The following is a 16665-nucleotide window of genomic DNA, read 5'->3' as shown; positions in this document are numbered from 1 at the left end:
ACTTCAATCACGTTACAAGAATGTGCGGCGCACTCTCGTGTACCACTTTTCTGCTAAAACTGCCGCCGTCGTCGCCGCTGCTCCCTGCAGACTATCAACCAGTAGATTGAACTTTGCAAACTTTTCAAACACTTCCGGACCAAGTCAGCTACCGGAAGCCACCGACCGGAGGCTGGAAGGTGAAAGAATGCCGAGAACCATCAACCGGTTGAGCAGACACACACACACACACACACTAAAAAATTGTGAATATTACACCAGACGTAATCATTAACTCAACCGACATAAAAAGAACGTATCGTATTATTTAACCTAATTTTACATGTGATAAAACGTAATCGTGACCAGAATCGTCTAAATTGAAATATTGTGATTTTACATTGACCACTCTGGTTGATTTGATGTAATATTCAGTCTTATATGATGCACATAGTTGGAGCGTCAAAAGAAATGTAATTTTACATCAAATGAAACACAATTTTAGAGACTGACAGCTCTCACAATCATCGATCGCAGCAGGCTTTGTCAAACGTCAGCCATCTTTTTCAACAGTTTAGCTTGCCGAGCAAAGTGCAAAATTGATTTGGAGATTGTTTGGAGAAAACTTTTAACCGTTTTTGATTAAACTAATGAAATAAAAATTAAGAGTTCCATGCTCAGCGTGCTCAGAAACTGATTGTTTGTGTGTCGTCGTTTTGCGCGCCCCAAAAATGAAGGCGAAGGAAAACGTTGCCGGATGAATCACGGTGAAGATTCCGGAACCAATCCGCTGGCCTTATCGCAGGTAGTCAACAAGGTAAGCCGGTTTAGAAATTGCAACAGAGAAAATTACTGAAAAATGTGTTTTGTGTTTATTTTCTTTGCCAGGTTTGATTACATCGTCGGGCGTCATCCAGCCAAATCCAGAGTTGAAGGGTTTAATTGCAAGTAAGAGGCTGCGGTTAAAGGTTGCCTACAAAACGAGCCATGGCCACACTGATTCTGCTAAACCATGTAACCCGCTCCGTCTCTAAGTTCGGACAAGGCCACCAATTCCTGCCAGGCAGTAGTTTGTGTTTTCCTGGGACGGGAACAAAAGGGCAGTGGACAGCGAATATTTTAAGTTATTAGTGTTAATAGTTCAGTGCAGGTGATCATGGTGAAGAAAACTTTCAATTTATTGTGAAATAAAAAAAAACAAACTATGAATCGCACTCTTTTCATTTCTAACCTCAAAATCACTGGTCAGGCAGCCACAGCCCAATCAAATTACATCAATTCCAAAATCACATCATCCGATATTCCGTTAATGTAAAATTCAATGCACGAACGAGTGTCAGAAAACGAGCGTGTAATTTTCAAATTTGATGTAATTTTCCGTCAAATGTTACGCTCCAGTTATGTGCATCAAATATGACTGAAAATTACACGATAATTTTTAAGTGTGCAGTTCAACGAGCAATTCTCTCGATCGACCACTTTTTCTTTTCGTCTCCAGGGAGGGAAGAAGTTTTTGCTTGAAGCTCAACGTGAGAATTGATGGCTTTTTGCTTCACTCGTTGGACGGGAGTCGTTGATTTTGTAGCCGGGAAAGTTTACGGGAAATTTTGATAATTTCAATAAAGGAAATCAAACCAATAGCTGCTGTTATATTGTTATTTGGTTATTGATTTTTGCAAATAAATTTAAAATCATTGTTAAATATTTTCCAATGCTGGTTTAAATATTTAATTAAAAAATAAGGCGGAATTTTCGGTCTTCATCAACAGTACAAATGTGTAGTATTTTTATAATCTCCTCACATTGCGCAAAGCGATTCAATTTTTCATATAAATTTATACGGGAAAAACATTTTTTTTGAATTGTGATTTTTAAAAAATTCACGTTTTACGCGATATCAAAACCAGATTCATATTCGGATGTTCTGGAAGGTGCTTTATAACTTTCCCGAAGAGAGATTGGTGCTAACTTGCTCCTGAAAGAAGATATAGCGTCCTTAAAAACTCGTCTAAAACGTGATTTTCGAGCAAAAAACACGTTTTAGACGAGTTTTGAACACGCTGTATCTTAGCACCAAGTTAGCACCATACTCTCTTGGGGAAAATTGTAGAGCACATTCTAGAGCAACCGAATATGAATCCGGTTTTAAAATAGCGTGAAACGTGGATTTTTAAAGTATCAAAATCCAACAAAATGGTTTTCCCCAAACAAATTTATATGGAAAATTGAATCGCTTTGCGCAAAGTGGGGACTTAACCAATCGTTCTCAAACTTTGGGGAGTTGTTTAGGACCCCAAAAGGAACTGAAAAGTTGCTGTGCTCACTAAATTTGAACAACATATTTTTTTCCATACAACCATATTACACCCTAATGCCTCACCATCGAAATGAGTTCACCGTACATTTTGCTGGAGACGCATGGTGCCTTATGTTCGATTAATACAGTGAAAAATTTAAAATAATTATTTCAGAATCCTTTTAATTGATTTTTTCACCATTTGTGGATATGTTACGTAAAACATCCTGAAAAATAATTGAAAATTATGTTCAGCTGTGAGATCTGTGTGTGTGTGAAATCAGCATACAAAGATCGCATTTGATGTTAAAGAGTATTCAGATACGTTTTAAAAATGTGTTATTGTTTTTCATTAAAAGCCCACCTAATCACCTTTCTTTTGCAACACGGCGAGCTAGAATTGTTGCAGCCGCCCCGGAGATTTTTTTTTTGAAAAATGTGGATTTTGCCAAATTTATCAAAAAGGCAGTTTTTTTACCTTTATATTTTGGCAAGTACCACCCTAATCGGGTCAAGTAATTAAAAAATTAAAAAAATCAAGCTTTACTTTTGGAGAGTTCTACAAATAGATAATTTTCCTGATTTCATAGTTTAGACCAAATTATAAAAAATTTAGAAATATTTTTATTGAAAAGATCAGAAAATTTCAGTTTCAATATTTAACATTGAAAATCGGACCAATAGTTTCCGAGATATCAGTAGAAAATTACAGGCTAATTTTGTAACGCTCAGAAAAAACAAACAGGTTTTTTTTTTCGTTTGCAAAATGCTTTAAAATATTTTTTAAATATTTTGTTTGTTCAGGTTTTTAGGGGTTTTCCAAAATGCCTACACATTTTTTTTTCAAAAATTCATATCATAAACCAGATTTTGCACAATCACGCTAAATGGCTCAGAAAGTGTCTTTTTAGTCCCTTAAACATAGGGCGTCCAATTTTCCCGGGTTTTGAATTTCCCGGGAAACGGGAAAAATATTTTTAAAATCCCGGGAATTCCCGGGATCCCGGGAATTTTGTAAGCAGCCATAAAATATATGTTTTCAATATATTTGATTTGTTTTGAGGCTAAAAATCATAGAATTCGCTCAATAATAATAATTAGCGACAATCTACACTTCAATCTAAACAAGACCAACAGTTATTAAATAGCTTAAAAGAAATTATAAATTGATTTTTTAGTTCTTTGCTGTGCTTTGGATTAAAAAAAAAGCTACAAATTTTAATCCCAATGTGATTCAAATGAAATAAGTGTTTTATAAATACATTTTTTAAATGTATGTTTTTATATGCCATAACTAGAAAAGCTTGACAAATTTCTTTGAAAATGACAAAAAAAGCGAGAAGCGTCGACAAATCCAGAGTTTTTTTTATAAGGCCGTTGCAAACATTTTTCAAAGTTTAAAATGATACAAGTCAATGTTTAGATTAGTTTTGAATTTATTATTTTATATAAAACATATTTTACTAATTATCTTTAAGTTACTACTGCCAGCTGGTGAAAATCAGGACTTCAGCCTACAGAGCAAAACATTTGAAAATCGGCGTATTAATTGTTTTGTTCTGTTCCTGTTTCAACCGAAATTTTTCAAAACTTAATGTCTTAATTCGTTACATTTGTCGTGCTTTGCCCCAGATTCCGGTTTTTGATGAAAAATAATTTCATATGATTTTTTCCAAAATTATAATCGTAAATATACATAAATATAATACCCAGTCTTTAAAAAAAAACATAAAATTAAATAGAAAATATTTAAAGCGCCTGACATTTTGGGGTTCTGTGAACTAAAGTTTTAACAATTTTCCCTAATAAGCCAAATTAATGCTGATATATGCCGAATACAAATTTAAAGGCTTTTCTACAACCAATTCTGAATTTTCAGACCAAAATTTGATATTTTTAAATTCCCGGAATTCCCGGGACAAACTATAAAAAATCCCGGGATTCGGGAATTCCCGGTTTTGTAAAAATCCCGGGATTTTTGTCCCGGGAATTCCCGGGTTGGACGCACTACTTAAACATATTCAATCAGAAAATCCCTTCTCAAGATGCAGAAATTCTTACATTTACATACCCATTTTGTATGACCAACCCCCAGAATTGTAGGGAGACTTGTATGGAATAACTAATGATGCAAAATGCGTTTTCCCGTCAACTTTTCGACAAGTATTTTTAAAAAGTCAATGCTTGATTGCAATTTAAAAAAAATAATTCGAACGTTTTCGTTAAAAATGGAAAATATAGTTTTTTTTAGATTGTTGTTGTTTTGAGAACTATTTGAGTTGCAGAAATGAAAAAAATGTTTTTTTATTACAAAAAATATTTAAATAAGACTTTAAATCACTGACAACTTGATACATAAACTTTGATTTTCAAATTGAATATCAAAACAATAAAAAAATAAAAGAAAACTTTGATATTTTAGATATTTTGATATTTTTAAAATCAAACTTGAAATTGTATGTATTGTAAAGCTCTTAATTATTTTTTTAAAGTGACTGTTTTAATTTTTGTCCTCAATGAAAATTATGAGTTTTTATAATTTAGAATTATTTTTATAATAAAGTTGGATTTAGGTTTCTATTTTCATTGTTATTTAAAAAATGATATTTTTAACTCTATGTATTTTGAAATTAATAAATTTTATAGATAGTTTCTGATTTACAATCTTTCGTTTGATAAGAAATGCCTTTTATTTGAGGTTTAGCAAATTTGAGGTTAAGTCGGGAATTTGAAAATGAGCAATTCTCGCTGAAACCGTCCCACTAGATGCACATGTTCTCAAATCGTTACGGCAATGTTCTCATTCGATTAAGCGCACCAAAAAACCATAAAAACAACCTTCGAACCAATGAAAATGTCAGCCGTTAGCCACCTGTAAATAAAAACTTGTTATGAACAATGGATTTTTTCGAAAAAATGCCCTAATTTTAAGAAATGATATCTCCCAAAATACATTACCAAACATCAAAAACTTTTATATCGTTGGAAAGGTAATCGCGAGGGCATTTTATCACACTTTGATAAACATTTTAAAAATTATTTTTTCAATGGTAATTTTAAGGTTTTTTGGGAAACTTACTCTTAATTTTGAATTTTGACCGTGTTTGCAACCACTTATCGTTACGAAACCATTTTCATTCGAAAGATTGGACGATTTTGCATAAAATTAACTTGAGAAAAGTAGTGTAATGGAATAGTTTTCGTATAGTTATTAACGGATGAAAGAAATTGGTCAAATTTCAGTTAAAAATAATCAAAGCTCAGACATCAGGAATGAGCCTTATTTACAGGCAAAACAAAGCAGGATTGTATTTGAGCCAAATGTACGGTCATCTGAGGCAAATCTGGACATATAGGATGAATAGGCACAGTTATTTCAACTATGCTTTCACTCATTAGATCATATTTTTAATTTGTTTATGTAAAAGCATACATAAACAAACAAGTTTCTAAATTTTAAGCTTTTAAGTACTCTGAAAACTAATGTCCTTACTTAGACTGTAGTCTCGATTCACCCCATTTCACTGAAGTAATATTTTATGTACAGAATTTGTTTTAGGAAGGTCTGCCTTATTTGTAATCGTGCACATAAAAGTGCAAAGTTGAAATCAATATTTTTTGATCAAATTAAAATTTGGTGGGGCTGTTGATACCATCAAAACAAGCAATGAACTCGATTTTCGTCCAAATCGGACTACGCCCTTTTATTTGACACCACCCCAAAGTTTCGCTTTTTTTGCAAACAATGTTAAAAATCTTCATTTTCAAACTGCTAATGTCTCTAAAACCGCAAGCCGTACAAAGTCGAGCCAGAATTCACTAGAAAGATAATTTTACGTAGAATCAATAGGTGTATGTGTAGTCTGTTTTTCAATTAAAACTATTTTCAGTGTATTTTTGTTGCGCAAATGAAAACTGTATAATTGGTTTTCATATTTCTAAGAGCCATTAAAATTAAAGTTGAATGAATCCCAACGTAGTCCGATTTGGACGAAAATCGAGTTCATTGCTTGTTTTGATGGTATCAACAGCCCCACCAAATTTTAATTTGATCAAAAAATATTGATTTCAACTTTGCACTTTTATGTGCACGATTACAAATAAGGCAGACCTTCCTAAAACAAATTCTGAACATAAAATATTACTTCAGTGAAATGGGGCGAATCGAGACTACAGTCTAAGTAAGGACATTAGTTTTCAGAGTACTTAAAAGCTTAAAATTTAGAAACTTGTTTGTTTATGTATGCTTTTACATAAAAAAAATAAAAATACGATCTAATGAGTGAAAGCATAGTTGAAATAACTGTGCCTATTCATCCTATATGTCCAGATTTGCCTCAGATGACCGTACATTTGGCTCAAATACAATCCTGCTTTGTTTTGCCTGTAAATTAGGCTCTTTCCTGATGTCTGAGCTTTGATTATTTTTAACTGAAATTTGACCAATTTCTTTCATCCGTTAATAACTATACGAAAACTATTCCATTACACTACTTTTCTCAAGTTAATTTTATGCAAAATCGTCCAATCTTTCGAATGAAAATGGTTTCGTAACGATAAGTGGTTGCAAACACGGTCAAAATTCAAAATTAAGAGTAAGTTTCCCAAAAAACCTTAAAATTACCATTGAAAAAATAATTTTTAAAATGTTTATCAAAGTGTGATAAAATGCCCTCGCGATTACCTTTCCAACGATATAAAAGTTTTTGATGTTTGGTAATGTATTTTGGGAGATATCATTTCTTAAAATTAGGGCATTTTTTCGAAAAAATCCATTGTTCATAACAAGTTTTTATTTACAGGTGGCTAACGGCTGACATTTTCATTGGTTCGAAGGTTGTTTTTATGGTTTTTTGGTGCGCTGAATTGAATGAGAACATTGCCGTAACAATTTGAGAACATGTGCATCTAGTGGGACGGTTTCAGCGAGAATTGCTCAAATGTGATTAGAGTGGCCGCCTTGTTATTTAAGCCATTTTGCCACTGCAGAATAACTAAAATACAGTCCAGACTCGATTACCGAAGCCTCGATTATCGGAAGTTTCGATTATCCGAAGTTCAATTATCCGAAGGTTTGTATGTTGTTGTATGTTGTAGTTGTTTTTAACATAAAATTCAAGTTCTGCAACCCCGTTTAAGTGAAATTTTAATTGTTTTTCGCTTGTTAATAAAGAAAATGCTTTTTTGCCTTCCTCACTGAGGTAAGGCTATAATCCTGCTCTAAAAATGAACTTTTTATTAAAAGCTCAAAGACCCACCTTCATGTATACATATCGACTCAGAATCTAAAACTGAACAAATGTCTGTGTGTGTATGTGTGTGTGTGTGTGTATGTGTGTGTGTATGTGTGTGTGTATGTGTGTGTGTATGTATGTATGTGACTAAAATTCTCACTGAGTTTTCTCAGCACTGGCTGAACCGATTTTGACCAAACCAGTTGCATTCGACTTGGTTCAGGGTCCCATACCAATAGCGATGTATTTGAAACTAGTTCAAAAGTTATGTATAAAAATGTGTTTTCACATATATCCGGATCTCATTTATATGCATGTAAACGATGTCCGGATCCAGCATCCGATACATCGTTGGTTAGGTATTTGAAATACCTTTCCAACGAGTCCACAACATTGAAGATCTGGCAACCCTGTCTCAAGTTATGACCACTTAAGTGATATATGTTTACTTTTTTGATGCCGGATCTCACTTAAATGTATGTAAACGATGTCCGGATCCATCATCCGACCCATCGTTAGTTAGATAAATGAAAGACCTTTCGAACGAGTCCCCAACATTGAATATCTGGCAACCCTGTATCGAGTTATGACCACTTAAGTGATATATTTGTACTTTTTTGATGCCGGATCTCTCTTAAATGTATGTAAACGATGTCCGGATCCATCATCCAACCAATCGTTGGTTAGGTAATTGAAAAACCTTTCTAACGAGTTCAAAACATTGAAGATCTGGCAACCCTGTCTAGAGTTATGATCACTTAAGTGATATTTATGTATTTTTTCACACTTAAATGTATGCAAACGATGTCCGGATCCATTATCCGATACATCGTTGGTTAGGTATTTGAAAGACCTTTCCAACGAATCCACAAAATTAAAGATCTGGCAACCCTGTATCGAGTTATTACCACTTAAGTTATATCTGTGTAATTATTTTTCTGGATCTAAAAAAAAATAGCTGAAGTATGTGTCCAAACCACTCATTTTACCCATTGTTGGTAAAAAGTGAGGAATGCATCAACCACATAGGTGGATTAAGTAAGTTTTTTAATATAAAATCACCGCCATTTTGGCCGCCATCCTGGCGTATATTTGGCAGGTTAAGCACTCGCTCCTAACTCCATCAAATTTGCTGATTTTCCCTATTCAAACAACTTATTTTATAAAATCTATTTATCACTCGATTTCATTTGAAAACGCTTTTTGTTAACTGTAATTAAACGCCAAAGTGCTGATATGGCAACATTAGAGGCACGATGGAGTAAGATGCTGTTCCCCTATTTATCTAACTTGGTAAACATCGTAGGATAAATGTACGAATCGTGCTGAATTTTTTTTGCAGCTAATGGCTAATGCCGCGTGTCTTTTTCGGGAATACGCGCAATATGACTGACTTGTTAGATGGCTTGCTTTTTTAAGCGTGAATGGTTGATTCACTCACCTCACGGCGATGCTGAACACGACGCTGGCACACACGATCGACACAACCATAAACACCATCACACCGATGACGGCCCAACAGAGCAGCCCGCAGATCCAGAGCGACTCGATGGTTGCCACCGATGCCACCATCCAGTCCCCGTAGCCCGGCTGCACCGGGTGCATCGTGAAGCGCTGCCAGTCGAGCTGATCCTGGCGCACGATCAACAGCGGACGCCACACGGCCGCCGTTACGTTCTGCAGGTCAAACACGACAAAGTCGAACTTTTGCTGCAGATGGGGCTCGTTCCGGGCCACCGCCAGGATGTACTCGTACAGGTGGAAGTTTGCGCTGAAGATGAGCCGTTTCGAGGGGTTGGTGGAGTTTTCCACCAAAAGGTCACGATTTTCACGCATTAATGTGCATAATCGATTGATGTCGACCTGCTGCTGTTGTCGCACTACTTCTTCACTGTCACTAGCGTTTTCGAACTGGAACGAAGAGTTGCCGTAAGTGGTCTCATCAACGCCGCAGTAGCTTTCGAGAAGAGTCCTACAACGGTCGTGGTCCACGTGCGCCAGTGTTGCCAGCTCTTCGCTGGCGCTTGTTTGCAGGTAATTGAAGTCACAGCTCGACGAGGACAGGTTCGCCGAATTAATTACACCGGCAAGCCACTGAACACGGACGTTCCGTCCACTTGAGCCCCGCCGGATGTCGTTTGCAGGTCCCTCTTCAAGCTCGCTGTCGTCATCGAGTCGAATTTTCAGCAGTCGCTCGCTGAGCCGTTCGTAATTTGAGGTTAGGTCGATGCCGTGGACCGCGTTGAGGGCGTGCTTGAAGCGTTCGGTTAGCGCCGTCAGCACCAGCAGGTTGAGCCGACCGGCGGCGTCGTGACGACCCAGACTGCGGTAGAGGCCGCTGCTGCCGTCGAAGATGGTGGTCTGGCCGGCGGTGTCCAGCAGGAGAAGCTTGGTGCGGCGCAGTGTCCTGAGACGCCGGATGGTGGCAATTGTGTGGGGTGAGTTGATGGACGAGCAGACGATTATCACTGCGAGAAGGGGGAAGAGATTTGGGGAAAATTGTAATTAATTAAAGAGATTATATATAGAAAGAGGTGCACACAGATGGATTAACAGAGTATAGATTCTGATTGATTTGGCAGTTTACTGGGTTGTCTCGATTCAACTTCAACCTCATTTTCAAATAAAACACAGACTAACTTGAATCTATCTCTCTTTATTCAGGATTATTTTTTGAACATTTTAATCTTTTACAAAACATGTCCCAATTCGCCCCATGTTTCCTGTTTGGCCCCAGATGACTGTTTTTGCCTTCCTCACCTTTCTGTGGAAAGGCTATACAATCACTCGACAAATAAACTTATTAATTCTACCTCGTAGACCCACCTTCACGTATACATATCGACTCAGAATCATGTTCTGAGCAAATGTCTGTGTGGATGTGTGTAGGTGGTGGACAAAAAAATTGTCACTCAATTATCTCCGGACTATTAGTATTAGTCTCATTCGATTCGTCTTGGGGTCCCATAGGTCTCTATTTAAAATCAGCAAGTTTAGTTAAGTGCTTCAAAAGTTATGCTAAGAAAACGATTTTGGCGTATGTCCGGAAGATTGTAAAAAGGGAAGTTTTCGCAAGAAACCCTATCATGCTATACACAAAGGCCTTTCCAATGAGCCCAAAACATTGAAGATCTGACAACCCTATCAAAAGTTATTAGCACTTATGTGTTATTTATACACTTTTTGAAGGCCGGATCTCAGATATTTCAATGAAAATGATGTCCGGGTCCATCATGCGACCTGTCATTAGTTAGATAATCGGAAGACCTTTCAAATGAACCTAAAACATCAAGGATCTGACAACCCTTTCAAAAGTTATTAGCACTTAAGTGTTATTTATACACTTTTTGGAGGCCGGATCACAGATACAGTGAAGCCTCTTTTTACGCGGTGCGTTACGTTTTTCTAATTTGTCGATTTCTCTGGAACGTCGCAACAATTTCGCAATCTTCTAAAAGCAATTTGTAAATTTTGTGCAGATCTACAAAACGCTTTTTAAAGCTTTCAAAAATATTGTATGGTTTTAGAGAAATCGACGAAATAAGAAGCGTAACCCCACCGCGTAAAAAGAGGTTTCTCTGTATTTCAATAAAAATTAAGTCCGGGTCCATCATGCGACCTGTCGTTTGTTCGATAATCGAAAGACCTTTCAAATGAGCCTAAAACATCGAAGATCTGACAACCCTATCGAAAATTATAAGCACTTAAGTGTTATTTATACACTTGTTGGAGGCTGGATTTCAGATATTGTGATAGAAATATTGTCTGAATCTCTCCATGTGAACTATCGTTGGATAGGTTTTTTATATCAGACCTTGTCGATTAGCCAGAAATATTGGAGGTCTGCGAACCCTATCATAAGAAATGAGTGATAAAGTTGATTTGTTAAAAATGTTAAGGGGAAAGTTGTTATTTTTACTGAATGTATTGACTTTATGAATGTGTTTTTTTTTATTTTATAATAAGAATAGAACTTTTCAGTTTTTGAAAACTTCCGAGATGTTTTACATCCGGGTAATTCTCTACCAACTCACACGAAATCGGGAAAAGTTGCCCCGACCCCTCTTCGATTTGCGTGAAACTTTGTTCTAAGGGGTAACTTTTGTCCCTGATCACGAATCTGAGGTCCGTTTTTTGATATCTCGTGACGGAGGGGCGGTACGACCCCTTCCATTTTTGAACTTGCGAAAAAAGAGGTGTTTTTCAATAATTTGCAGCCTGAAACGGTGATGAGATAGAAATTTGGTGTCAAAGGGACTTTTGTGTAAAATTAGACGCCCGATTTGATGGCGTACTCAGAATTCCGAAAAAACGTATTTTTCATCGAAAAAAACACTAATTTTTTTTTAAAAATTCTCCCATTTTCCGTTACTCGACTGTAAAAAAAATTTGGAACATGTCATTTTATGGGAAATTTAATGTACTTTTCGAATCTACATTGACCCAGAAGGGTCATTTTTTCATTTAGAACAAAATTTTTCATTTTAAAATTTCGTGTTTTTTCTAACTTTGCAGGGTTATTTTTTAGAGTGTCACAATGTTCTACAAAGTTGTAGAGCAGACAATTACAAAAATTTTGATATATAGACATAAGGGGTTTGCTTATAAACATCCCGAGTTATCGCGATTTTACGAAAAAAAGTTTTGAAAAAGTTACTATTTGCGTTTCTCTTTGTTTCGTCGTCCGTGTCTGTCGCGGGTGACCATGAACGGCCATGTTCGATGGCGACCAACTTTTTCAAAACTTTTTTTCGTAAAATCGCGATAACTCGTGATGTTTATAAGCAAACCCCTTATGTCTATATATCAAAATTTTTGTAATTGTCTGTTTTACAACTTTGTAGAACATTGTTACACTCTAAAAAATAACCCTGCAAAGTTAGAAAAAACACGAAATTTTAAAATGAAAAATTTTGTTCTAAATGAAAAAATGACCCTTCTGGGTCTATGTAGATTCGAAAAGTACATTAAATTTCCCATTAAATTACATGTTCCAAAATTTTTTACAGTCGAGTAACGGAAAATGGGAGAATTTTTAAAACTTTTTTAGTGTTTTTTTCGATGAAAAATACGTTTTTTCGGAATTCTGAGTACGCCATCAAATCGGGCGTCTAATTTTACATAAAAGTCCCTTTGACACCAAATTTCTATCTCATCACCGTTTCAGGCTGCAAATTGTTGAAAAACACCTCTTTTTTCATATGTTCAAAAATGGAAGGGGTCGTACCGCCCCTCCGTCACGAGATATCAAAAAACGGACCTCGGATTCGTGATCAGGGACAAAAGTTACCTCTTAGGACAAAGTTTCACGCAAATCGAAGAGGGGTCGGGGCAACTGCTGTGTGAGTTGGCGGAGAATTACCCATCCATTAAAGCGGCTAGGCCTACTACGTTGCATTAACCGCATGAAACTGATTCCGTGAATAAACTCACATTCCACAGAATCAACAGGGGAGGAAGGATGCGTGGGCATACCGTACCACACATTCTGACTCAGAACTTCTAGTTATTTTAAGAATGGTGTGTAGGGGAAAAGATAGTTGAAATTTACAGTCTCAGACTATCAATCCATAGATGTTAGTTCTCCATTCTTATGTCATTCGTTTTTGTTCATAATTAGTTCAATTCTGGCGAAATATGTAATTTGAGATGACTTTTTTTTTAGAATTTTCGAAAGGCTGAAAAAAATTAGAAATGTTTAACCAAATTTTAATAACTATGATGCACCTTATTTTTTTGTAAACTATGATCCTTAGGTTATGTACCGTCATCTGGGGCGAATCGGAACACAACAGATTCAGTGCAACAAAATGTGCGCATTAATTTCCAAATATGAAGCTTTTAAGTGCTTTTAAACGTGCTGTCCCTATTCAGACTGTAGACCCGATTCGTTCCAGTTGGCGGTATTGAAAGTGCTTTGTAACATTGAAAACCTGTCTGTCATTCAACTTCACCATCACCAAAAGCAATCATTTCTTCGATTAGTAACTTTAATTGAGTTGTTGGCTGTATTCGACTATGGTCTTCTTCCAAAAGTTTTCTCTCCCCTGCACGTTTCATCACATTTTGATAATCACCACAAATCTAAAAGTGCTGACTCGAGTGTTGTCTTCGTTTCCCAAGCTCCAATTGCTTGCTCCGTCTTATCTTCCGCGCCAAATCAGACAACTCACAGGAAAGTTTTCGTGCGCGTGTTCTTCCAGCAACAAACTTTCATCATTACCAACATCTGGCATTCGCAGTCTCCAAGTCTCGGCTCAAGAGACAAGCATTCTTGTCGTGGTCGTTATCGTCGTCTCGTCGTCTCATGTTGCGGCGAAGACTAATTTAATTAGCTTTAAACACACATTTCTTGTCCCGGGGTTTAGATTGGCCTGTCACGAATGTTTTCTTGCACCCACCACCCTCGCTCTTTCAACACCCAGGTCGTTGGTGTCTCTTCCTGGGACGGGTTTGAATCAGCAGTCGGTGTTTGTTTTTGTTGTTGTTTTTGTTGCTCCTGATTGAGAACTCACAAACTTTTCGTTCATAGAAGACTGTGTGGGCTGGATATCGACCTCTTTCCTGTTTTCAATTGAAAATAAAACTTTGGCAAATTTGGCGCGCCAGCTGAACATCAGAAACGAGGTACTGCAACCGTACAAGGGAGGAAGTTTAGACTTCACTTGAATTACGTGTGAAGTATTGTACAGAAAGTTTCGCATAAAATTGACTTTAAATTAACAGACATCGCCGCTGTAATGCTATCTTGTCGCACGTGCATTTTGGGCCAAATTAAGTTAAGAACGTCATTTTGTGCAGTTCATAATGCTTCGCCTCTTTAGATTCCCAGATCCTCAAAATTTGATTTCAATCCTGAGATATTCAATAAAAATCGAAAAAAACTCCGTGCATTGTTGTCACTTTTCTTATGAAAGAAGTATCGATCTTATCGTGCTTTCTTGACACGCCCTGAAAATTGCTGCAAGTGTGACAACTGATCAAAGAGATTTCAGGTCAGAACGCGTTTGACACACGTACAAGCCCGATTACGGTAAACATTCGAAATTATAACTCGGGACTCCAGCAACCAAATTCAACCAAATTTCGGGAACTATTAACCAAACAAAACGTGTTTGTTATTGTTTACATTGCGTGCTCTATTTATGGTTTATTCAAGGTCAAATATTGAAACGCGTTTTTCTCGAAACGTCAAAATGCGACTTGCGACTAGAAAGCACAACAACGTCGACATGGTGTGAGTATATTTTTGGCATGGAATGACTCAAAGCAGCATCCCACCACGGTTCGCTTATTGTTCATTCAAAATGCGACGAATTCGGTTTCATTCGGGGCAAAATTTTGTTTATTATTTACGCGATTCACATAGTCGCAGTCGCCGGCAAAGTCAACAAATTTTGCCACGAGGCTGGTGCTTCCCCCGAAAATATACATTTCGTTTGATGTCTTGTTCTTACGACGAAGGCGAACGTAAGAGGGGTAGGGGGACAGGGGCGCCATTACAAAGTCACCTCCCCCCCCCTCATTACACGCCGTTGAAATAGTAGTACAACTTGCGGGGGTGCGCCTGTTTCCTGTTTGAAGTGTTATGTACCGAGGTGCTTTGTTAGGATTAGAATGAAGACTAAATTAGCATCCCACTGAAGACGGTGACGACAACGCGTGTTGAAACCAGCTCGTTTGAAGCTAATTTTGGAGTGTGTTTTAGGGGAAATTTCTTCAAACCTGTGGTGAAAAGTACCAGATGGGTTCCATTCATAAATTTTCGTTTCACTTCGTAGGTAGCAATAACCATCATCATCACTAGTTTGTCAGAAACTCATTGAACAAAATAAGAAAACTGACATGGTTGGCAATCTTTATAGTTAGCTTGGTTCACCCATACACCCATTTTTTTTTAAAATTATTTTTGTTACAAAAATTAAATTTACCAAAATCAACACTTTTTAATTTTTTGAAATATTTTGATATTTTTCATAGACAAAAAACCGAAACTTTTTAGCTATAGAAAAGTATGGACAAAAAAAATGTTTGCTAACATAGAACGAAAAAAGAGAAAGAATCAAGAAAATTTAAGTTTTTTAGGCCTCATCAAAACTAACTTTCATTTTTTAGTAACAATATTTCAGAAACTAATGGTACTATTTTCAATGTAAAAAATGAAGCATTGGTTAAAAAATTGATCTCTTCGAAAAAAATATGTTGAGAAATTTGAAATCAAGACTAGCGCTTCAAAAGGACGTTATATCGAATTGACGGCTCTTTTGAAAATAAAAGGCTATTTGGTTGAGACTAGAGGGTGACGATTCTCGAGATTTCCAATTTCCCGGGAATCGAGAGTTGAATTTGGAAATTTCCCGGGATTTCCCGGGACCCGGGAGTGTTTTTAACTATGTCAATAGTGCCAATAATGTATAAAGAAAAGTCATAAATATGTTTCTTTTCAATGAATTCAGTTACGATTTATTCATACTTATTCTATGAAACGATAATTAGTAGCCTCATTATTTTTGGGAACTAGGTTTGATCTACCTTTTAATTTTTTCCTGAATCTGCAAATACAACTTGTTATTCGAATTTATTATTCGATTTTTGTGAAGTAAAAAAATAGCTAATATAATTTCTCAATATCGGGATTTTTGTAATTTGATAAATAGCGACCAATAAACTGTTGTATTTCATATGTTTATAGCACCTAATAAAAAACTCTAGAATTTAAAATTGTTTTTTTTTTAAGGTCAACTGTAAATATTCATTGAAGAAATAGTAATCAGGAAAACCCGAATGTTCACATTTGGCGGACCTTAACTTTACAAAGATTGCCAAAGTTTTTTTCTTCCAAAATATAATTTAATATTGAGGTTGAAGCGAAACACAAAATGACTTATTGACATGAAAGAAGGCGAAATTAAATTAATTAGAATTAAAAAAACTAGATTATAGGATTGCTATGCTTGAAAGAGGATATAGAAATTATACTGATCTTGAAAAGGCTTTTCCCTCTTAGAAATAATAAATAAAAAAATATATTTAAAAAACATTAGACTTCCTTCCTGGAGTCTAACTGCTAAATATGCTTTAACCCTCTACTGCCCAAATTTTTTTTCGAAAATATTTATTTTTCCCGTGTTCAGGAGGTCATATTGAGCAACTTTT

General features: G+C 36.2%; 1 protein-coding gene across 2 annotated transcripts in view; it reads right to left on the bottom strand.

Moving 5' to 3' along the window:
• The window catches only part of LOC120413780 (uncharacterized), a 176856-nt gene that overhangs the window by 86593 nt on the left and 73598 nt on the right, over nt 1–16665 (bottom strand). For both annotated transcript variants that reach the window (XM_039574724.2, XM_039574725.2), the window contains exon 5: nt 8951–9977. In XM_039574724.2, the coding sequence (XP_039430658.1) occupies nt 8951–9977 (1027 nt within the window). The remainder of the gene's footprint in view (nt 1–8950; nt 9978–16665) is intronic.

The sequence above is a fragment of the Culex pipiens genome, chromosome 3 (assembly GCF_016801865.2).
Source record: "Culex pipiens pallens isolate TS chromosome 3, TS_CPP_V2, whole genome shotgun sequence".
NCBI classification, from domain to species: Eukaryota; Metazoa; Arthropoda; class Insecta; order Diptera; family Culicidae; genus Culex; species Culex pipiens.
Note: the sequence above shows the minus strand (reverse complement) of the source record. Positions and strands in the feature narration are given on the sequence as shown.